The sequence below is a fragment of the Macaca thibetana genome, chromosome 5, assembly GCF_024542745.1.
Source record: "Macaca thibetana thibetana isolate TM-01 chromosome 5, ASM2454274v1, whole genome shotgun sequence".
NCBI classification, from domain to species: Eukaryota; Metazoa; Chordata; class Mammalia; order Primates; family Cercopithecidae; genus Macaca; species Macaca thibetana.
Genome location: NC_065582.1, coordinates 61,701,432 through 61,726,709, shown reverse-complemented (window position 1 = coordinate 61,726,709; position 25,278 = coordinate 61,701,432). Strand labels below are relative to the sequence as shown.

Sequence of the window (25,278 nt, the reverse complement as noted above, 5' to 3'; positions counted from 1 at the left end):
TTCCTCTTTTTAGGTATAAAGCAGGTATGTACAGATATACATATGGTACATAAAAGATATATGATACATCTGTGGCACTAAAATTTTATGGGGTAAAGAGAGTAGGAAAAAATATTGAAAAAGGCTCCCTAGGGAGACAATAATGAAAAAAAGGTTGTGAAACACTGATGTACATGCATTCACAAGGAGTTGTATCTTACATAACTTCTCAGTTTTTTTTTTTTTTTTTTTTTTTTTTTTTTTTTTTGAGACAGAGTCTCGCTCTGCCGCCCAGGCTGGAGTGCAGTGGCCGGATCTCAGCTCACTGCAAGCTCCGCCTCCCGGGTTCACGCCATTCTCCTGCCTCAGCCTCCCGAGTAGCTGGGACTACAGGCGCCGCCACCTCGCCCGGCTAGTTTTTTTTGTATTTTTTTAAAGTAGAGACGGGGTTTCACCGTGTCAGCCAGGATGGTCTCGATCTCCTGACCTCGTGATCCGCCCGTCTCGGCCTCCCAAAGTGCTGGGATTACAGGCTTGAGCCACCACACCCGGCCTACTTCTCAGTTTTTTACAAAACATCTCCATAGGCAATTTAAATTATACCAATTCTTCCAATAATTATAAAGGTTTAATCAGCTTCATTATAAGAATGAAAACATATTTTAGATCAGATATCTTAAATATTATTGTGTATATGGTACATATACATATCGGTGTGTATATATATATTCAATATCATTTGACCATAATGTCATATACAGGTAAAATTAAAAAAAAATAAACCATTTCATCCAAAAGCATACATAATCTACCTCAGTATTTGAAGATTTTTTAGTGACTTTAAACATTAGAAGTGTTTTTGGACTGCTGGATAAATCACTCTAAAGAAATATGAAGTGGCAAAATCTAATTTGGATCTGTGGCAAAAACTCAATTGGAAGAGTACTGGTTTGCTCTTCTGATTCAGATTCTATATGTGGCTCTATAGTAATTCACATATAACTCTAGGGTGAGGACTTAAGATACTGTACCTACCGTACTTAGAACTGTGACTAGCATACAGTAAGCACACAATAAATGTTAGTGCTTGTTGAGGGTTTATTATTGGAAAAGTCATCGAAGTTCTTCAGGCTTATATTTAGTCATCTATAATGCAAAATTTTTAATGACATAATCTTTAAAATGCTTTTAAGGTGGTAAAAAGTATTTACTAAGAACATAAGTCTATACCAGGTATTATGCTAGATACTGAGGGTAGACTGGAAAATAAAGACTCAAACCATGTCCTGATGTACTTTACAATATAGTATTCAAGTTCAATTATTCTACATTTGTGTTTGTATTTGTTTCAGGGTACTAAATCGAAATAGATTTTGGTGAACAGTGAATTAGATTTCCTTCTGTTGAGCCTTTTCCTTTTGGCTAAATAGAGGAACGTAATGGAAACTGGGAGTGGGAGATGGGGTGTTAATGATGAGGTAAGCTGAGTTGGATTCAAACTGATAATATTCATAACTTCAATATTCAAAATATGGACAAATTATATGGTTTTTCAATATTATTCTAGGCATGAAAATGACCAATTCTTTACTCAGCAGAAAATTAATTTGCCTTGAGGAAATATTAAATCTCATTAATATTTTTTTGAGACAGAGTCTCGCGCTTATCGCTCAGGCTAGAGTGCAATGATGTGATCTCGGCTCACTGCAACCTCTGCCTCCGGGTTCAAGCAATTCCCCTGCCTCAGCCTCCCAAGTAGCTGGGATTACAGGTGCCTGCCACCACACCTGGTTAATTTTTGTATTTTTAGTAGAGATGGGGTTTCACCATGTTGGCCAGGCTGGTCTCGAACTTCTGACCTCAGGTGATCTGCCTGTCACAGCCTCCCAAAGTGCTGAAGATTACAGGTGTGGACCACTGCGCCTGGCCTCACTAATTTTTTTAACACTCAGCAAAAGGGTGACCTTGGACAATTTACTTAGATTCTCTATGCATTGGCACTCTCAACTATAAAAGGGGACTAATAGCACTTAATTTAGTGGATTGGCATCAAGATAAAATGACTATAGCCTCATTGCTGGATAAAAAAAATTAGCTTTCCTCCCTTTCCCTTCAGCTATGAGTTTTTATACTTGGGTTACATTGAATATTTAAGCCTCAAAAGTTTTCCCAATTCAAATTCAAGTAATGACAAGTAAAGAACACCTACCTGGACCTAGAATAAAACCTAATGCTTGACACATGCTTATATTTGCCATGGAACTTGTTCTTTCTTGAAGGGAAGTAGCACCAGCAGTATATGATCGAACAACTGCTACGTTTCCTTAAAAACAAGGCACAATAATCCAAAGTAAAAGTAAGTTATCATTCAGTTTATAAAATTCAATCAAATTTGACTTTATACAGAAGAAGAAATCTTCGTCAACAGTATAGTCACTGCTTCCTCTTTATGATCATACAAAGCATGTAAGGTATTTTTATTAAGCAAATGCATCAATTAACGGACCATACTAGTTTTGGTAATATGAAAACAGTTAAAGATATCAATGAGTGAAGAAATGGTATCATAAGTAAATCAAGCTGGGCACAGTGGCTCACATCCGTAATCCCAGCACTTTCAGAAGTCAACGTGGGTGGATCATTTTGAGGTCAGGAGTTCAAGACCAGCCCGGCCAACATGGTGAAACCCCGTCTCCACTAAAAATTCAAAGATTATCCACCTGTAGTCCCAACTACTCAGGAGGCTGAGGCAGAAGAATTGCTTGAACCCAGAAGGATGAGGTTGCAATGAGCCAAGATCACACCACTGCACTCCAGCCTGGGCAACAAAGTGAGACTTCATCGCAAAAAAAAAAAAAAAAGAATATCAAACTTAATACTAAGAAAGCACTGAGTGAATGGCACACCATTGATTACTACCACTATTTTAAAAAGTATTACAAACTCTGTATGCATAAACATGTAAATAAGAAACAGAAAAAAATGCACTAACAATTTTACTGAAAATTTTCATTGAGTACATTACATTCAAGAGATTCTGTTAGGGGGCATAGGATATTTTTAAAGTACCATAAATTCTTTCTAATTGCAAAAAGTTTAGGCTAAGAGTGGTGGCTCATGCCTGTAATCCCAGCACTTTGGGAGGCCGAGGCAGGTGGATCACGAGGTCAGTAGTTCAAGACCAGCCTGGCCAAGATGGTGAAACCCCATCTCTACTAAAAGTACAAAAATTAGTCAGGCACAGTGGCAGGTGCCTGTAATCTCAGCTACTCGGGAGGCTGAGGCAGGAGAATTGCTTGAACCCAGGCAGGTAGAGGTTACAGTGAGCCGAGATCGCGCCACTGCAGTCCAGTCTGGGCGACAGAGTGAGACTCCAAAAAAAAAAGTTTACTATCTTGTTCGTGAGAAAGCATAAAAACAGTACAATACTATAAGCAAGTGCCAGAGACATGTCAGAGAAGAAAAAATTCTCTGAAGGGGCAGGGTAGCCCAAGAGGGCTTTGTGGAAAATGTGGAGCTTGAATTGGATCTATTTTTGTTTTGGGTTTTTCTGTTTTTTTTTTTTAAGATGGAGGTCTCCCTATGTTACCCAGGCTGACCTTGAACTCCTAGGCTCAAGAGAGATTCTGCTACCTCAGTCTCCTGAGTAGCTGGTATTATAGGCACATGCCACCACGCCTGGTTTGAACTGAATCTTGAAGAATGAAGAATGATGGCAACAGAAGAGAACTATAGGTAATGAGAACATCATGAGCAAAGGCAAAATGATAGGAAAAATATTTGTTTACAATGAGAGACATGTACGTTGAACTGTGAAATATGAGTTTAAAAGGGGATGAGACCAGGTGAAAGTGAGCCATAAATGTCAGAATGAATGTGAATTTGACACAATCAACATAACAAACTTACCTGCTCCAATTCCCAGCAATCCACGAGCAACCAGCATGTAGTATTTATTATGAGAGGCTGGGATGTGGACATATGCATAGAGGCAGTTGGCTGCCACGGAAATGAAGATTGAGACGACAAGAGGCTCTTTTCTTGGTCTATAATTAGACCATAAACCAAATATAGGTGAAGCTACCATTTGGCCAAGACTATATGAAGCAATAACCCAGCCCAAAAATCTTGTATCAGCTGTCTGATCAATCTGCAGACAAAAGTATGTGCTTTAAGAATTGTTATCCAAGAAAAGTTTAAAATCTAAATACATTTGTCATACCATGTAAAATTTTCTATTAAAAAAATAAAAACAATTCTAACGTATGAGTTTTATAACACTATTACTTACAGTAAAGGATTCAAACTTCTGACAATACAATTAAAGTGCTAACAACAGACTGTGCACAAGGGAAAAATGCTTGGGAGGCTCATTTTTAAGAATGACCATGGAAATTTTTGGTTCATATAAACCTTGGTAAGAAGATAATCACACACACTATGTATACATATAGCAATAACATCATGAAAAATAATACAAGGTATTCTTTAATTCTTGTAAGTAGAAATCTTTAGACTTATGCTACCCTATACGTTAAACAGCCATTAGCACCGTATATCTTTTTTTAAAAAACAAACTAGGCACAAGAATCAAATGTATAAAGAAGATAATAAAAACACAAAAGATGATAGACAATTCTCTCAATAAACCTGTTATAAATTCTTCCTTTCTACATAGGCAACTCAGTATTCTACCACTTTAAAAGGGTTTACATATCATGATGAACATGAGGGGAGAACCAAATGACTACAACTCAGAAAACAAAATACTTTCAGAAAAACAGAAAATGTTAGCATAGAAAAGACACTATTGTTTATTTTTATTTATTTATTTGAGACAAGGTCTCACTCTGTCACCCAGGCTGCAGCGCAGTGATGCGATCACGGCTCAGTGCAGCCTCGACCTTTGAGGTCCAAGTGATCCTCCTGCCTCAGCGTCTTGAGTAGCTAGGACTACAGGCATGCACCACCATGCCCAGCTAATTTTTTTATTTTTGTAGAGACAGGGTCTCCCTATGTTGCCTAGGCTGGTCTTGAACTTCCTGCCTCCAACTCGAAAAGCAATCCTCCTGCCTCGGGAGGGAGCAATTCTCTCACCCTGGCCTCCCAAAATATTGGGATTAGTGGCATGAGCCACCACACCCAGCCAGATTATTTTTTTTCATATATGGTAGGCTAAGCCAGGTGAAGTGGCACATGCCTGTAATCTCAGCTACTCAGCAGTCTAGAACAGAAGGATCCCTTGAGCCCAGGAGTTGGAGGGTGTAATGCACTATGATTGTACCTGTGAAAAGCCACTGCACTCCAGTCTGGGCAACATAGGAAGATTCTCTCTCTAATCTTTCTATTTAATGGCTTTTATTAAATTTTAGGAAATAAATTTAAATGAACATAGATATGTGGTAGAACAATTTAATAAGGAAAACTACGACCTTTTGTTCCCTAAAGATATTTATTTATTTATTTAATTTTATTTATTTACTTTTGAGATGGAGTTTTGCTCTTGTTGCCTAGGCTGGAGGGCAATGGCGCGATCTCAGGTCACTACAACCTCTACCTCCCGGGTTCAAGCGATTCTCCTGCCTCAGCCTCCCAAGTAGCTGAGATTACAGGCATGTGCCACCACACAGGCCCAGCTAATATTTGTATTTTTTTAGTAGCGACGCGGTTTCAACATATTGGCCAGGCTGGTCTCAAACTCCTAACCTCAGGTGAGCCGCCTGCCTTGGCCTCCCAAAGTTCTGGGATTTTGGGTGTGAGCCACCATGCCTGGCAATTCCCTAAAGATATTTAAACTGAAAATATTTAGGTGCGTTTTCCTTTATGGGACATAAGAAATAATATGCAAAAGTATAATGATACATAATATTTAAAGTTCTAGCTGTTAAAATATCTTTCAGTTTAGGTACTCTGGTTTTCATTTTCTCCCTGTACTACCTTTAGTTTCATTTGTCATCTCTGAAAATAGAAAATAATAATTTCATGTCATATAAAATTTTAAATTAATTTTCAAAAAAATAATGAAAACTCAATTTTAATGTTAAATGTGTAGTGATTTGAAAGCAAAACTTTTTTTTTTCTTTTTTTTGAGACAGGGTCTGGCTCTGTCACCCAGGCCAGAATACAGTGGCATAATCTTGGCTCACTGTAACCTCAAACTCCTTTGCTCAAGAAATCCTCCCACCTCAAGCTCCCAAGCAGCTGGGACTACAGGGAGTAGCACCACCATACCCAGCTAACTTTTAAAATTTTTTTGTAGAGACAAGGTCTTATATTGTTACCCAGGCTGGTCTTGAACTCCTGGGCTCAGGCAATCCTCCCAACTTGGCTTCCCAAAGCACTGGGATTACAGGCACATAAGCCACAGTACTAGGCCTGATAGCAAAACTCTTCAAAGAGTTTTCAAAATATCTGGAGAAAAGAGAGTACTTTTCAAAACTCAACATAGCATGCTGACTAGACCTAATCACTACTAGTATCTTTCTTTTGAGAATTTTGACTAAGAAGACTAAATGCCAAGAAATTAAGAATTTTGATACATGAAAATATCTTTTTAGTAGAGAAGACATTGCTCCAGAATTGTGCCAATTCCAATGACTATCAGTATGGAAAGAATTTTTAGTGTAATGGGTAATGATTTCATGTAATATAATTTTCAAAATAACAATGAAAATATGGCACTAAATCAGTAAAAAGTAAAATTTGTATTTCTTTTTTTCTTATATTCCTTAAAAATATATTTTAGGAGACCATTTTCAAAAAGTAGAAATTCGTAAAACTGGGCCGGGCATGGTGGCTCACACTTGTAATGCCAGCACTTTGAGAGGCTGAAGTGGTGGGTCACCCAAGGTCAGGAGTTTGAGACCAGCCTGGTCAACATAGTGAAACCCTATCTCTACTAAAAATACAAAAATTAGCTGGGTGTTGGTGGTGCACGACTGTAATCCCAGTTACTTGGGAGGCTAAGGCAAGCGAATTACTTGAACCTTGGAGGTGGAGGCTGCAGTAAGCCAAGATTGCGTCACTGAACTCCAGCCTGGGTAACAGAGGGAAACTCCATTTACAAAAAACAAAAACAAAAAAAAAAATTCATAAAAACAAAACAATCCTAACAATCTAGACAATCTAGTAGGGGAGTTAAGTAAACTCTCTGTAAATATAGTGTTAGGACACTCCACATTAAGGGCTAATGATAAAGGGAAACGGGAGTATACAGGAAAACCTTCTGATCCAAACTGTTGTGAGGGACAGTCAGAGAAGGCTTTCCAGGCCAGGTGCAGTGGCTCACATCTGTAATCCCAGCAATTGGGAGACTGAGGCAGGATCACCTGAGGTCTGGCGTTCGCGATTAGCCTGGCCAACATGCCGAAACCCCATCTCTACTAAAAATACAAAAATTAGCCAGGCATGGTTGCAGTGCCTGTAATCCCAGCTACTTGGGAGGCTGAGGCATGAGAATCACCTGAACCCGGAAGGTGGAAATCCCGGCACTCTGGGAGGCTGAGGTGGGTGGAACACCTGAGGAAAGGTAGAGATAAGCCTGGCCAACATGGTGAAACCCCATCTCTACTAAAAATACAAAAATTAGCTGGATGTGGTAGCTGGCATCTGTAGTCCCAGCTACTTGGGAGACTGAGGCAGGAGAATCGCTTGAACCCTCAAGGCAGAGATTGCAGTATGCCAAGATCATGCCACTGCATGCCAGCCTGGGCAACAGAGCAAGACTCCATCGCAAAAAAAAAAAAAAAAAAAAAAAAAAAAAAGAGAAGGCTTTCCAGAGGAAGTGACACTGGAGCAAAACCTTGAAGAGTGAATAAAAGACAGTGAGGAAGGAGAAAGGGGAGAGCAAAAGAAAGATGGAGAGAGGAAAAGCATTCCGGTAAAAATGTGTAAAGACCTAAGGAGCCTGGGTTCATCCAAGTACCATGGATCTATCTAATAAGTTGATGGCTATACATCTAATATGGGACAAAGTTCAGAATCTAGTATAAAACACACACATGCATGTGCGAACATACACACACACACACACACTCCAACCTCTTAGGAAAACCAACAAGGGACAAACTGATAAGGAAGAATACACAAAAGAATTTAAGAATAAGTCATTAGAGTTAAGGGGAAAGCCAGGATAGAGAAATGTCATAGAAGCTAAGAGGTGGTGCTATGGTTTTAATGTGTCCTCCAAATTTCATGTTTTGGAAATTAATATTTAAATTAATATTATTAAAATATTGAAAGGTAGGACCTTTAAGAGGTAACTGTGTTACATTAGGTAGTTAGTTGGGTATCAACAGGGCAGGAAAGGTCTCCCCTGCCCCACACATAGGGAGTGTCTGGAGACCATTAGGTGATGGTCAGGTGGCTGTTAACTCTCTAAAGTAATATTGGTCACAGCCAGGGCTAGGAAAAGGCAGCCTCCTAATACATAGAAAACACCTGGTGATTAGCAGCTTCCCAATATGATCTCAGGCGTGGGGTGAGTGGGGAGAAGTAATGCAAGGCCCCAAAAGTATGCCAGTGTATAAAATCCCAAGTCTAAAGGTCAAACCGCGCACTTGTCTTTCAAGTTGCCCACCTGCCCTTCTTCCAATTGCACTTTCCTTCTTTTCCTTCCTTTCATTCTTGCTCTAAAGCTTTTTAATAAATTTTCACTCCTGCTCTACAACTTGCCTCAGGTTCTCCTTCTGCCTTATGTCCTTTACTTGAATTATTTCTTCTCAGGAGGCAAGAACTGAGGTTGCTGCAGACCCGTACAGATACAGATCTGCCAACTAACAATTGGATCATGAGGGCTGTGCCCTGTTGATACCCAACTAACTACCTAATGTACCTAATCCACTCATGTATTAATGGGTTATCATGGAGTGGAACTGGTGGCTTCATAAGAGAAGGAAAAGAGACCTGGGTTAGCATGCTCAGCCCCTTCATCACATGATGCCTTACAATGCCTTGGGACTCTTCAGAGAGTCCCCACTAGCAAGAAGGCCCTCACCAGATGTGGTCTCTCAGCCTTGGACTTCTCAGCCTCCGTAATGGTAAGAAATAAATTCCTTTTTTAAAATAAATTATCTAGTTTAGGGTATTCTGTTACAAGCAACAGAAAACAGACTAATACAGGTAGCTTCAGGAAGTAAGGAGAAGACAACAATGTCAAATCCTATCCAGGTGTCACCTAAAGTAAGGACTGAAAAGTATTTCATGATCAACAATTAAGTAACTGGAAAACTTACAAGAGGAGCTCAGGACAGCAGAAAAGTTAATCAGATAATAGCAGGTTAAGGAGTAGGTTAGGGAATACAGAGGAACTCTTTAAGAACCTTTACTAAAACATTGTTATAGATGAATTATGTAACCAACTTATATACTGATTTTTAGTTAAGTTCCTTCCTGGAGATTTAAGATAGAACTGACAGGACTTGATGATCAACTGATGTCAAGCTACCTAACAAACTTACATCTTCGTGTCACCCCCTCTTCCCCTTCTAGTAATAACAGCATCAAAAAATACGTATGTTCCAGTCTTTACAATGTTACCTGATAGCCCAAATTAATTTTATGGGAAAAGCATTAAATTATTCCACAAACATATCATTTACACACTTTGGGAATTCAGACTATTACTAGTTTCCTTTTTATTAGGGAAGAGGTAATGATGGAATGTGAACGTGGCTTCTGAGTAGGTGACCATACATGTACATTTGCCTGGGACTATCTGGGTATGATCCTATTTTTCCTTGTATAGCACTCTCTTCACTTCAAAAGTGTTCTGGCTTGCACAATAAAGCATATGGTCACCTTACTTATAAGCCTCTTTTAAGGAACTATTATCTCATTATTCTTGTAAAGATTAAATCATAGAATACCAAAGAGACTCTTTAGAAAATGCTTAACTATGTAAGAGTTACTACTACTGTAGCTATAAGGGAAAAATAGATTGAAATGTACAAACCTTTTGGAGATATGGCCATATGGACAGTATCACTATAGAAAACCCTGTGAAGAAGCAAACTAGGTTACTTATACTTATAATAATTTAATCATTATTACAGATACAATTTTCTGAACTGTGGCATGGATTGTAAAATATTCTGAACCTAAAATTTATGCATACAAATGCATAATTTATCAGGCAATGAGATTTTAATTATCAGAAGGAAAATAAATACTAAAAGAACATACAATTACAGTCCCTCATCATAATTAATAATGAATACAAAAAAGCAGAGGATCTATTTCTCCATATTTGTGTGCTTTTACTGTAAATGGAAATAACCAAAAACTTTGTTTTTATAGCAGAAATGAATGGAGGAAAGGTTATTTTGTTAGACAGGAAGTGCTAGGCTTCTATCCTGTGTTGTTTGGAGGAGATAATTGACTGAAGAGAAGAGCAGGAATAAGGAAAATGATCATCTACAGGGGGGCTGTAGAAAACCAGAATACTTCAAGATGGCCATACTTTAAAAGAAAATTCACTATTTCTGCTAGTCTTTACTGCATGAAAACTATAATTAACTCCAACACTATTTGTCAATTTTAAATGTTAGGCAAATGCGGCCAGCAGTGACTCATGCCTGTAATCCCAGCACTTTGGGAGGCTGAGGCAGGCAGATTACCTAAGGTCAGGAGTTTGAGACCAGCCTGGCCAACATGGTGAAACCCTGTCTCTACTAAAAATATAAAAATTAGCCGGGCATGGTGGCACATGCCTGTAATCCCAGCTACTTAGGAGGCTGAGGTAGAAGAATTGCTTGAACCCAGGAGGCGGAGTAGGTTGCAGTGAGCCAACATCGCGCCACTGCACTCTAGCATGGGTGACAGAGCAAGACTCCATCTCAAAAAAAAAAAAAAAAAAAAATGAAAAATGAAAAACAAATAAATGTTAGGCAAATCTATTAAGAAATTCTACAAAGCCTGTTCTTCAAAATGGCTCTATTAAGGCTTGGCACAGTGGCTCACACCTGTAATCCCAGAACTTTGGAAGACCGAGGTGGGTGAATCACTTGAGGCCAGGAGTTTAGAGACCAGCCTGGCCAGCATGGAGAAACCCCATCTCTACAAAAAAAATACAAAAATTAGTTGGGCATGGTAGCACACGCCTGTAATCCCAGCTACCTGGGAGGCTGAGGCAGGAGAATTTCTTGAATATGGAGGCAGAGGTTGTAGTGAGCCAAGACTGCACCACTGCACTCCAGCCTGGGTGAAAGTGAGACTCTGTCTCAAAAAAAAGGAAAAAAAAAAGAAAAAAATAAATTTAAAAAATAGCTGTTGAGATATAATTCACGTATCATACAATTCATGCATTTAAAGTATACAATTCAATGGGTTTTAATATAATCACAGATATGTGCAACCATCATTACAGTCAATTTAATTTAATTTAATTCATTTTTTGAGACAGAGTTTCTTGTAGCCTAGGCTGGAGTGCAGTGGCCTGAACTCGGCTCACTGCAACCTCTGACTCCTGGATTCAAGCGATTCTCCTGCCTCAGCCTCCTGAGTAGCTGGGATTACAGGCTTCTGCCACCACACCAGGCTAATTTTTGTACTTTAGTAGAGATGAGGTTCACCATGTTGACCAGGCTCATCTCGAACTCCTGACCTCAGGTGATCTGCCTGCCTTGCCTCCCAAAGTGTTGGGATTACAGGCATTAGCCACTGCGCCCAGCCATCACTGTCAATTTTAGAACATATTTGTCACCTCAAAAAGAAACTCTATACCCTTCAGCTATCACCCTGTTTCATCCCCTCTCCAGTCAGCTGTAAACAACCACTAATGCACTTTGTTTGTACTCTATAGATTTTTATCTGTATTTTCATACAAATAGAATAATATAATACATGGACTTTTGTCTTGTCTTCTTTCACTTACTATTATCTTTTTTTTTTTTTTTTTTTTTTTTTTGAGACAGACTCTCGCTATGTCACCAGGCTGGAGTGCAGTGGCACAATCTCGGCTCACTGCAATCTCTGCCTCCTGGGTTCAAACGATTCTTCCACCTCAGCCTCCCGAATAGGTGGGATTACAGGCAGGTGCCACCATACCCAGCTAATTTTCTGTATTTTCAGTAGAGATGGGGTTTCACCATGTTGGCCAGGATAGTCTCAATCTCCTGACCTCGCAATCCGCCCGCCTCGGCCTCCCAAAATGCTGGGATTACAGGCGTGAGCCACCGCGCCTGGCCTTAGCATTAATTTTCAAGATTCATCCATGGTGTACATGTATGTTCCTTATATAAACCCTATTTTAAAACATAATTTAATTATTAGCTTCATTTCAGGCCGGGCACGGTAGCTCACGCCTGTAATCCCAGCACTTTGGGAGGCCTAGGCGGGTGGATCCCGACGTCAGGAGATCGAGACCATCCTGGCTAACACGGTGAAACCCCATCTCTACTAAAAATACAAAAAATTAGCCTGGCGTAGCAGTATGCACCGTAATCCCAGCTACTGGGGAGGTTGAGGCAGGAGAATGGTGTGAACCCAGGAGGTAGAGCTTATAGTGAGCCGAGATTGCACTACTGCACTCCAGCCTGGGTGACACAGCAAGACTCCGTCTTAAAAATATATATAAATAAATAATTATTAGCTTCATTTTTAAGTATTTTGAATTGACACAGTTACTTAGATCAGTAAAGGATTAAAAGCACCAATTAATCTTTTGAATCAAGGCTACAATTTTGGAATACAGAAATTTGTAAACAAAATGTTTAACATGCAAGTTAAAATCTAAAGTTGACCGGGTCAACTTTAAGTGCCTGTAATCCAAGCACTTTGGGAGACCGCAGCAGGCGGATCACTTGAGGTCAGGAGTTCAAGACCAGCAATTGCAACATGGTGAAACCTCATCTCTACTAAAAATATAAAAACTAGCTGGGCATGGTGGCGGGCGCCTGTAGTCCCAGCTATTCAGGAAGCTGAAGCAGGAGAATCGCTTGAACCCGGGAGGCAGAGGTTGTGATGAGTTGAGATCGTGCTACTGCACTTCAGCCTGGAAGACAGAGTGAGACTCTACCTGGAAAAAAAAAAACATCTAAAGTTAAAATAATTTTCTTATTTTGCTGATGAATTTGAAATTGTTTCTTATAATTTTAGATAATTGAGTACTCAAAACTAGAAGTGTTTAAAATGGAAAAATAAATCAATTGCAGGCATTGCTACCAAAACAGTATCAACTGGCCCCTTCCACCTTCTTGATGGAATCCCAGTTCTATTCAGGTATCCATACTTCCTCAACAAAGCCTCATGGTCTAAGAGAAACTCTCTCCATGTTCGATTCCAGAGGGTACATTCTGATTAGTCTAAAAAATTCAATTGGAGTAATCCCATTATCTTAGTTGATGTTGGTTTAGAAATTTACAGGTCACACCTGTAATCCTAGCACTTTGGGAGGCTGGCAGGCAGATCACCTGAGGTCGAGAGTTTGAGACAGTCTGACCAACATGGAGAAACCCCGTCTCTACTAAAAATACAAAATTAGCTGGGTGTGGTGGCGCATGCCTATAATCCCAGCTATTTGAGAGGCTGAGGCAGGAGAATCGCTTGAACCCAGGAGGCGGAGGTTGTGGTGAGCCGAGATAGCACCACTACACTCCAGCCTGGGCAACAAGAGTGAAACTGTCTCAAAAAAAAAAAAAAAAAAAAAAAGAAAAGAAATTTACAGGTAATATAGTTCTGACAAGTGAGAAGTGAGGGGAGGTTTATTTGGGAACCTATGATCTACCTGGGGACTTCTGGGAAAGGATTCATCATGTCTGAGGAGGCTGTAAAAAAGGTCTCTTTTAAATAAATTTTAAAAATTGCCAAGAATGGATATGACACTTGCAACTCCTGCAACAGTCTTGCTATAGCCTAAGAATGAAGCCAATATGTAGAAGAGTATAAACCCCCAAAATTTATTGAAAAGCGGAACCACAGCCCCACTGAATCTCGTCTGGAATTGTTCTACTGTGGATATCTTGTAAGACATAATAAATTAGGCTGGGTGCAGTGGCTCATGCTTGTAATCCCAGCACTTTGGGAGGCCGAGGTGGGTGGATCACTTGAAGTCAGGAGTTCAAGATCAGCCTGTCCAACATGGCGAAACCGCGTCTCTACCAAAAATACAAAAATTAGCTGGGCATGGAGGTGCATGTCTGTAATCCCAGCTACTTGGAAGGCAGTGAACAAAGATCGTGCCACTCTACTCCAGCTTAAAAATAATAACAATAATAATAAATTACATTACTGTATAAGCCAACTGATTCAGCACTTTTTCTGATATTTGCATAAGGCTTTTTTTTTTTTTTTTTTTTTTTTTTTTTTGAGAATCTCACTCTGTGGCCCAGGCTGGAGTGCAATGGCGTGATCTTGGCTCAGTGCAACCTCTGCCTCCCGGGTTCAAGTGTATTTTTAGTAAAGATGGGGTTTCACCACATTGGCCAGGCTGGTCTCAAACTCCTGACGTGATCTGCCCACCTCAGCCTTGCAAAGTGCTGGGATTACAGGCGTGAGCCACCTTGCCTGGCCCTGCACAAGTCATTCTAACTGATACAAAATGCCAGGTGAAACTGTATTATAAAGAATAGTTGACCCATCAAAAAGTGGGCAAGGGATATGAACAGACATTTCTCAAAAGAAGGCATGCATACAGCCAACAGACACATGAAAAAATGCTCATCATCACTGGCCATCAGAGAAATGCAAATCAAAACCACAATGAGATACCATCTCACACCAGTTAGAATGGCAATCATTAAAAAGTCAGGAAACAACAGGTGCTGGAGGGGATGTGGAGAAACAGGAACACTTTTACACTGTTGGTGGGATTGTAAACTAGTTCAACCATTATGGAAAACAGTATGGCGATTCCTCAAGGATCTAGAACTAGAAGTACCACATGACCCAGCCATTCCATTACTGGGTATATACCCAAAGGATTATAAATCATGCTGCTATAAAAACACATGCACATGTATGTTCATTGCGGCACTATTCACAATAGCAAAGACTTGGAATCAACCCAAATGTCCATCAGTGACAGACTGGATTAAGAAAATGTGGCACATATACACCATGGAATACTATGCAGCCATAAAAAAGGATGAGTTTGTGTCCTTTGTAGGGACATGGATGCAGCTGAAACCATCACTCTCAGCAAACTATCTCAAGAACAGAAAACCAAACACCGCATGTTCCCACTCATAGGTGGGAACCGAACAATGAGATCACTTGGACTCAGGAAGGGGAATATCACACACCGGGGCCTATTATGGGGAGGGGGGAGGGGGGAGGGATTGCATTGGGAGTTATACCTGATGTAAATGACGAGTTGATGGGTGCTGACGAGTTGATGGGTGCAGCACACCAACATGGCACAAGTACACATATGTAACAAACCTGCACATTATGCACATGTCCCCTAGAACTTAAAGTATAAAAAAAAAAAAAAAAAAAAAAAAAAAAAAGAATAGTTGAAAATATCCTTTATCATTCACTTTTCTTTTCACCCAGTATTGAATCATGCACAAGTTTGGCAAGTGAGAGAAAACAGGATGATTGGGGTAAACAGAAAATATATGGAAATATATATAGAAAATACATGGAAAGCAATTTAGTAAAATGACCTTCCTTAAATTCCTCTCAGGGGAAAGAGACCACTTGTAATACTAGTGCCTATAGATTTAGAGGGTCTCAACTTAGAAAAAAATTCATCTCCTAAAACAGTCCTTTAAAAACTATCACAATATTGATCATTCCTATACATTCTCATTCCATCCTTTTAACATGGTTATAGATGTTTAATATTTTGAAAAGTTTTCCTCATGAAGTTTTACTTTTTAGTAACTACATATTCAGAACTAATGTGGAATAAGTTAAAATACATCAAGCAATACAAATTAAGATTCTTGTATTTTACTTTTTGTATGTTTTAACAATATAAAAATAAGATGAGGTTCAGAGGCAACAAAAGATAAAAACAGCCGGGTGTGGGGCTCATGCCTGAAATCCCAAAACTTTGGGAGGCCAAGGCAGGTAGATTACCTGAAGTCAGGAGTTTGAGATCAGTCTGGCAAAAATGGCAAAACCCCGTCTCTACTAAAAATACAAAAATTAGCCAAGTGTGGTGGCACACATCTGCAGTCCCAGCTACCAGGGAGGCTGAGGCACAAGCATCACTTGAACCCGAAAGGGGGAGGGTGCAGTGAGCCGAGATCGTGCCATTGCACTCCAGCTTGGCAACAAAGCAAGACTCTGTCTCAAAAAGAAAAAAACAGATAAGGTGGACTATATCAATATTTAACATTTCTGTGAATCACAGGATACATTTAGCACACTGAATAGAAGAGTCCTGGAATGGGAGAAAATATCTGCAAATCATATATTGGATAAGGGGCTAACACCCAGAATATATAAAGAATTCCTACAACTCAACAACAACAACAACAAATCCAATTAATAAATGGGCAATGGTCTTGAACAAACACTTCTCCACAGAAGATATACAAATGGACAGTAAGTACAAGAAAACACGTTCAACATCACTAATCATTAAGGAGATGCAAATCAAAACAACGAGACACCATCTCATCCACTAGGATGACTACTATCCAAAAGAAAGTTAATGTTGGCGAGGATGTGAAAAAATTGGAACCCTGACTGTTGGTGAGAAAGTAAGTAAAATGGTGCGGCTGCTATGGAAAACAGTATGGCAATTTTTCAAAAAAATTAAAAAGAAAATTATAATAGGATCCAGCAATTTCACTTCTGGATATATACCCAAAAGGACTGAAAGCAGGATCTTGAAGCGATATTTGCACACCCATATTGAGAGCAGCACTATTCACAACAGCCAAGAGGTGGAAGCAACCCAAATGTCCATCGACAGATAAATGGCTAAACGAAATGTGGTAGGCCGGGTGCAGTGGCTCACGCCTGTAATCCTAGCACTTTGGGAGGCCAAGGCAGGCCAAGATGGTGAAACCCCGTCTCTACCAAAAATACAAAAATTAGCTAGGCGTGGTGGTGGGTGCCTGTAATCCCAGCTACTTGGGAGGCTGAGACAGAGAACTGCTTGAACCTGGGAGGTGAAGGTTGCAGTGAGCCAAGATCATACCACTGCACTCTGGCTTGGACGACACAGCGAGACTTCGTCTCAAAAAAAAAAAAAAAATGTGGTATACACTGAAGGCAATCAGAGTATGCTACTCCAAAAATATGCTGCTTTGCCATATTAATTATTTCAAGCTGAAGGCGACCAAGAAATAGCAGATGCAGGAAGGGTTCTCTGCTCTCCCCTTTTCTGCCTGAATGCAGAGAACAGATTGAATTTTGTTTTGTTGTTAATTCTTTGAGGCACAGTTGAGATTCTGTTACCTACAATCTGTCTTGGGACATGAAGACACTAGTATAATTAAGACTGTACATTTAAACTTAGGAAATTTTGCACTGGCCAGGCGGGATGCCTCATGCCTGTAATCCCAGCACTTTGGGAGGTCGAGGCAGGTGGATCACCTGAGGTCAGGAGTTTGAGACTAGCATGGCCAACATGGTGAAAACCCATCTCTACTAAAGGTACAAAAAAATTAGCTGGGTGTGGTGGCGTGCGCCTGTAGTCCCAGCTACTCAGGAGGCTGAGGCACAAGAATCGCTTGAACCCAGGAGGCAGAGGATGCAGTGAGCCAAGATCAGGCCACTGCACTCCAGCCTGGGCAACTCCATCTCAAAAAATGAATAAATAATAATAAATAATAAAATGTTTTTAAAAAGAAATTTTGCACATCTTCAAGAAGTAGCAAAACAAATCATTCACTGATGGCTGTAAAGATGAAATACTTTTGGCCAGGCACGGTGGCTCACGTCTGTAATCCCAGCACTTTGGGAGGCTGAGTCTGGCAGATCACAGGCTCAGGAGATCGAGACCATCCTGGCTAACACAGTGAAATCCCGTTTCTACTAAAAATATAAAACAATTATCCAGGCATGGTGGTGGGTGGCTGTAGTCCCAGCTACTCAGGAGGCTGAGGCAGGAGAATGGCATGAACTGGGAGGTGGAGCTTGCAGCGAGCCGAGATCACGCCGCTGCACTCCAGTTTGGGTGACAGAGTGAGACTCCATCTCAAAAAAAGGAAAAAGAAAAAGAAAAAGAAAAAAAAAAGACTTTGAACCGGGCGCGGTGGCTCACGCCTGTAATCAATTACAGCACTTTGGGAGGCCAAGGTGGGCAGATCACCTGAGGTCGGGAGTTCGAGACCAGCCTGACCAACATGGAGACATCCCGTCTCTACTAAAAATACAAAATTAGCTGGGCGTGGTGGCACATGCCTGTAATTCCAGCTACTTGGCAGGCTGGGGCAGGAGAATCGCTTGAATCTGGGAGGTGGAGATTGCAGTCAGCTGAGATCGCGCCACTGCACTCCAGCCTGGGCAACAAGAGTAAAACTCCGTCTCAAAAAAAAAAAAAAAAAAAGATGAAATACTTTTGTGAGTACATGAAAGTGTTAGGAACCCTTAGTAGTTGTCTAGTTTCATTTGTATGTACATTCCTTAATGTTTTTTGTTTCTTTTCATTAAAAAATACTAACATCAAATAAATTTGTATACTTTTTTACTGTTAGTGTTTCTTTTGTCAGCTTAATTCACCAGTCTTAGGCACATAACATAAGAGAATAGAGGAAAAGTTTCTGCTACCCTACAATACATATAATGGACTATATAGCCTTTAAGTAAAAGGAAATTATCACAAGTACAACATGGATCAACTTGAGGACATTATGTTGAGTGAAATAATCTCATCACAAGAAGAAAAATACTATATAATTCCATTTATATGAGCTATCTAGAGTAATCAAATTCCAAGAAACAAAGTAGAATGATGGTTGCTAGGGCTTGGGGGATGGGAAAACAGGGAGTTGTTTAATGGGTATAGAGTTTCTCTGTTGCAAGATGAAAATGTTCTAGGGATTGGTTGCACAACAATGTGGATATACTTAACTACTGAACTTAGATATGGTAACATGGTAAATTTTATGTTACATATTTTTTAGCACAATAAAGATAATTTCAGAGGCAACAAAAGTAAATGAAGTAAATGAGGTTAAAATATGACATCTGATCTGAATTGTTAAAATTATGTATTTCTAATACTTACCTACACTGCTGAGAAACATAGTAAGATATAAAATCCTAATAGATCTCCATCGGCTCTTATAATGCTCTTCAGTCTCTAAAATGTCCCATTCTCTAGGTGTAAAGAAGAAAAAAGTAGTATAAATTTATCTCATTACATGTGGATCTTAAGTGTCAACAATTGTATTATCTACTAAAGTTATGAAAACGATGTGATAGAGGTAGAATTTACTAATACTGGTTCTGCTACACTAATTTATCTATGAATAAGCATTATTTTTTTGAATTTCCATGGATTGTATTTATGCATTATTGTATATAGAAATCTGGGAAACAGTATAGTTTTAAAAGAGGAAACATTTTGCAAGGCAATTATTTTGCTACTGTTGACATGCGCAGATTTATTAATCAAGAATGTTGCAATTTGTAAAAATGAATAAACTACATCAAGATAAATCAAATAAACTAGCTACAACTAGATCCCCCATAGCTACTAAGTACTAAAAAATAGTAACTGTTATCATTATAACATGCTGTACTTGATGACAGCAAATTAAATTGCTGCAGGAAGCTGTTTTGGCTTCCTACTTCAGAAAATAGAAGTGATACCAGGAAGGTTTAATGTAACCTAAGAAATTTTCAGCCCTGGGACTTCCTAAATGGGTTACCAGATAAATTTTACCAACAGACAAAAGAGAGACCATGACACCCTAGACATAAGTGATCTTTTGGACAAGTATCTGATCTGGACCAAGGGCATGTATACTAAGTAGACATCTTACCTCCATTACGTGACACATGAGTCTATACACTCATTACATTTTCACACACACAATAGAAACAGTTAACAAGTTCACCTTAATGTGAGCATTATCTTTTCAAATAATCAAGACATGCAGAACAGACAAAATGCCTTCTTATGTACCAAGATTAATTTCTTAAAAATAAGCCTTAGAACTGTCAAATTAGTCTTCAAAAAAGAAACTTTTTTTTTTTTTTCAAACGTGATATGGTTGGGAGTGGTAAAGAGGAAAGGAAGGGCCGGGCACGGTGGCTCAAGCCTGTAATCCCAGCACTTTGGGAGGCCGAGACGGGCGGATCACGAGGTCAGGAGATCGAGACCAGCCTGGCTAACACGGTGAAACCCCGTCTCTACTAAAAATACAAAAAACTAGCCGGGCGAGGTGGCGGGCGCCTGTAGTCCCAGCTATTTGGGAGGCTGAGGCAGGAGAATGGTGTAAACCTGGGAGGCAGAGCTTGTAGTGAGCTGAGATCCGGCCACTGCACTCCAGCCTGGGTGACAGAGCGAGACTCTGTCTCAAAAAAAAAAAAAAAAAAAAAAAGAGGAAAGGAAGAAGAAAAACAATGTTTTTTAAATGTATTATATGCCAAACATATTAGTTCCTAATATATTTAAAATGTTTAACACTGTATATGTCATGCCATACAAACAAACCTCTTCTAGGTCAAAGGAGAGTAGATAAGAAAAAAACAAAAATAATAGTCCTTAATGATAATGTAGCTTACCTGAGGAAAATACCAGAACCCCAGATACCCATAGTTTGAAATCAATATACTAGAATTTGAATAAAACATCATATATATCTAAGTTAGGGAATCAAGAAGTAAATTATTTGATTCTAAAAAAAAAATAAAATTGTTTGAGTAACTGATTTAGAGCTCAGTCAAAATCTTTCTTCTTTTAATGACAATTATTTAATATTGAAAGGATAAAATTAGAAAATAATTTAATGGCCACTTTCTATGTAACAATGGAAGGATCATCAATGGATGCTAAAACAACTGGTTGAAAGATTGTTAAGGAGAGGACAGTCAAAGGCCCTCAAATGTCACCCCAGTGTCTGCTTACTAATTACAAAATGGAACATGAACCTTTATAATTGAAAGATATAGCAGTTGCCCTCTTAACAAGTGGTCATGTTTGGCATTCCCAATAGTGGGATGTCCTGCTACAGTTTTATCCTGTTCAACATTTCTATTACAAACTGAAATACTCCAAATGATAGCATGCTTGTCAAACTTGTGACTTAAAAACTAAAAGGAATACACAATATAGTGGAGTGAACTGAATAGCAAAGTGAGTTAGATAAAATTTAACAACAGCCAGGTGCAGTGGCTCATGCCTATAATCCCAGCACTTTGGGAGGCCAAGGCAGGCAGACTGCTTGAGGCCAAGAGTTCAAGATCAGCCTGGCCAACATGGTGAAACCCTGTCTCTACCAAAAATACAAAAATTAGCCGGGCGTGGTGGTGCATGCCTGTAGCCCCCGCTACTTAGGAGGCTGAGGCAGGAGAATCACTTGAACCTGGGAGGCGGAGGTTGCAGTGAGCAGAGATTGTGCCACTGCACTCCAGCCTGGGTGACAGACAGACACTCTGTCCTAAAAAGAGAGAGAGAGAGAGAGAAAAAATAAAGAAGTGTGTGCTCACTGACAGAACAGTGTAGTGGTATAACAGTTACGGAAATAAACTGAAAATATTCTATAAAGATATGCCCTATAAGGACAGATACCCTAATAATACAAATTTTACAGAGACTAGGCTAAGGTTGCAAAGAAAGTGTGAAATCAGTTGTAACTTGGATCAGTAACATGTGAGCTACAAATGGTTTTTACAGATGAATATTTGTTATCAGTTTGATGACAGAAAACACCAACTCGGAAGTGCAATTAAGGAAAATGTCATCCCCTCCCCCACCAAATTCTATCCCTTTCATTAGCAAACCTATATTATACTTAATAGTATATTTTAAATGTCATTACTAAAAATTTCTGTGGAATTTGTTTTCTGGTTATCTAAATATCTATACAATATCCTTTATTCTTCCCCTTGCCCTAAACAGGTCTAAAATATTTACAATCTGGGACTTTACAGGAAATGTTTGCCAACCTCTGTTGTCTGTCCTCCACAGTGGGGGTCAGTGGGGAGCACTGAGGATTCAAGAGGCCAGCTCCACCAGACCAGCAAATAATAATCAACCTTGTTAGTGAGGAAAGGTTGGTGGTGACCTAGACATGTTTGTGCAATATATTCAAAGTGAACAGGTCCTGCCAACTAGCTATATATAGGTTCACTTTACTAGGGAATATACTTGCGTTTTTAAAGACATATACTTATTGAATTATTTTCAAAATACTCCCTTTTTGTTTTTAAAATGCTTAATCTAGAACCTCAATCAGAGGTATTGATTACTGGCAGGAACATCTAAATTTGGACAGATTCGAGCATCAATCACTTTGATGAAATTAAAGCTAAGAGTATGAAAAAAAATCACCTTTTGTACAAGGTGACAGAATGTACCAGAAGACCACATTTAACCATAACTCAGGGATCCTGCAATTATCTGGAAAATAGCTAAAAATCAGGACGAAGCAAAAAGAATTCTGAGAAAACCAAATGTCACAAAGTCCACACACTCAAGCTTATGCACTTAATAGGAAAGACATTTAGCTCTCAGTCAGAACTACCAGGTTGTAATGAGACAGTTATATGAAGCATAGATACAGGGTTATCAAAGTTATAATAAACAAGAAGCCCCAAATTAAAGCTGGTGGAAAGAGTGTGGTGACAGCAACAACAACAAAAAAAACTGTTGCTGCCAGATTTCAAAAACATGCTGCAGGAATAGTCTTCCAGGAAAACAGTCTGTCAGAAAAACTAAAAAGCAGATGTAAGTACTTAAAAGTAGAGCAGCTGGCCTCAGAGCCTATTGATACATTTGGGACTGTTTGCTTCTATATCAGCACTTTGAGAAGCTGAGGTGGGTGGATCACTTGAGATCAGGAGTTTCAGATCAGCCTGGCCACATGGTGAAACCCGTCTTTACCAAAAATACAAAAATTAGCCGGGTCTGGTGGCCCACGCATGTAATCCCAGCTACTGTGGAAGCTGAGGCAGGAGAATCGCTTGAACCCGGGAGGCAGAGGTTACAGTGAGCCAAAATGGCACCACTGCATTCCAGACTAGGCCACAGAGCAAGACCCCATCTCAAAAAAAAAAAAAAGTATAGCAGTGCAGAATAAATTGGTATAGAAGCAAGCAGTCCCAAACGTTTAAATAGGCTCTGAGGACATCACTCTATTAAAATTCATTTCAGCATCAATACTCATTTTAATGATCTCAAGATAAAATCAAGATAAAAACTGCATTCCATAAACTCTGTTTAGTAAATCGAGGACCAGAGAAATACATTTTCCAAAGGGTTTTGAGTTAAGAGTGATCAAAAAAGGTTTGGTGCTTACGAGGAACAAATGAGTAAAAATTAACATGGTCATAGACAGCTGAAGTTTAACTGAATTTATTAATTTACTTGAGATAATTATGAATATTTCAAATAAAATAATTCCATTTTCCTAAAGGTAAAAATACATAATTATGCAGTAAGAGGCAAAAGGTGAACATTGCTGAGTCATTGACCATAAACTAGGATCAAAACAACCAGAATTATAAGGATCAAAATACTGACGTTATTCCTTCAATGCCTTAAAATTAGTTTTTATTTGTACATTTGGCATAGGACAAAGGCGACCTCATTTTAGACAGGTTTGTAAAAGTATCAAGAGGTGTGGGGAAAAGAAAGATCAGATTGTTACTGTGTCTATATAGAAAGAAGTAGACATAAGAGACTCCATTGTAAAGGTAAACTGAGGCTGGAGCCGAACCGAGGAATACAAGGCAAATGGCAGTGAGAACAGCCTTTATTAGGACTCGTGGGCGAGGTTCCTCGGTCCAAAGGCGTGGGCCGAGGAAGTCGCACTGAGGGAGGACGTTAGGGGCTTTTTATAGCCCAAGAGGTAGGGAAGCTGGTTGTGCAAACAGGGCCTGGGGGTCCTGAAACTACTAGGGCAGGAGTTGAGTAAGGGTCATGAGGAAGGGGTCTTTGGAAACTGTCAACCGAAACTGCTGTTTACGAACTTGTGGAATGCAGGTGAGCTGCAGGTCATGGGGGAGTGTGGTTGCCCAGCCAGAGCTCTGACGCATGTAAGTCTGCAGGTGTGTACAAGGGTGAAGGGAGTCTTTAACTAAAGGCCTGCTATGCCAGGTAACACCACCATGTTGGGTCTAGATTCCTGCCTAACCTTCCGACCTCTTTCTAATAAGAAAATGGGGCGACGTGTTCATCTGGCTGCTTCCTGCTGGTATGGGTCGTCGTGGGGTTCTTTGGAGGTCGGAACTCGGGTATAGGGGTGGAGCAGCATCTGAATGAAAGTGACCTGGGAGACTTCTTTCACGCGGTCCTGGATGAAGCGGAGGACACAGGGAGCTATGAGTAGCAAGAAGCCAATGATTAGTAAGGGGCTTAGAAAGGGTAGGACTTAACCGGCCAGACAACTGCCACCACTTAAGTGAGGGCCTTGATCCGAGGTTTTTCTGGTGGAGTCTTTCCCGAATCTTTTCTAGAGTGAGGAGATTGGTTTCTACTAGTCCTGACTCATTGATGTAGTGTTCCGCTGGGAAGGGGAAACGAGGGGGTTAGGTTAGAGGAGTTAAAAGGGCTGGGTAAGGGTACCGCAACCAGTGGGGGCTTATTCAAGGCTGCACACAAGAAACAACGAGAGATGTTGTGTACCTTGGCCATGTGTACCACTTGAGCGCCTTCCCTGACTAAGGTTAGCCAGGAAAAAGGGTTGCTGCTGTCCTGGGGCTTGCTGCCTGGGCTAGAGCTGAGACGGCTTCCTCCTGTTGTCTGATGTCAGAGGCCAGGCTGATGAGGCTGCTTACGACCTTGATGTAGGCCTTAAAAGATCCTGAGTGGGGCCACGGGATAAGACTCACTATGCCCACCAGTCCTAGGAAGGACAAGATCTCTTCCGCATCCTGAGGAGGCTGGAGAGTTTCAATGAGGCTTATTCTATCTGCTGTAGGTTTTTTGTAGTGGGTGTGAGGAGTATGCCTAGGTAGGTGACAGAAGGGCTGCAATGTTGAGCCTTAGCCGGGGTAACCTGATAACCTTGGTCGCCTAGAAAATTTAAAAGTGTAGCAGTATCTGCAAGGGAGCACTCCTAGGAAGGACTACATAGTAGTAAGTCATCGACATACTGCAATAGTGTGCTGTGGGTCACGGGACAGAGGACAACATCCTGTGCCAGTGCCTGTCTGAAAAAATGGGGGCTATCACGGAACCTTTGAGGCAAAACAGTCCAAGTCAGCTGGGAAGAAATATGAGTGTCT

The 25,278-nt window shown here is 40.0% G+C and overlaps 1 protein-coding gene across 4 annotated transcripts in view; it reads right to left on the bottom strand.

Moving 5' to 3' along the window:
• The window catches only part of MFSD8 (major facilitator superfamily domain containing 8), a 53,738-nt gene that overhangs the window by 22,955 nt on the left and 5,505 nt on the right, over positions 1 to 25,278 (bottom strand). For all 4 annotated transcript variants that reach the window (XM_050792027.1, XM_050792026.1, XM_050792028.1 and 1 more), the window contains exons 2-5: positions 19,109 to 19,200; positions 9,932 to 9,975; positions 3,889 to 4,129; positions 2,189 to 2,302 (exon numbers count right to left, since the gene is read on the bottom strand). In XM_050792027.1, the coding sequence (XP_050647984.1) occupies positions 2,189 to 2,302; positions 3,889 to 4,129; positions 9,932 to 9,975; positions 19,109 to 19,127 (418 nt within the window). In that variant the 5' untranslated portion in view covers positions 19,128 to 19,200. The remainder of the gene's footprint in view (positions 1 to 2,188; positions 2,303 to 3,888; positions 4,130 to 9,931; positions 9,976 to 19,108; positions 19,201 to 25,278) is intronic.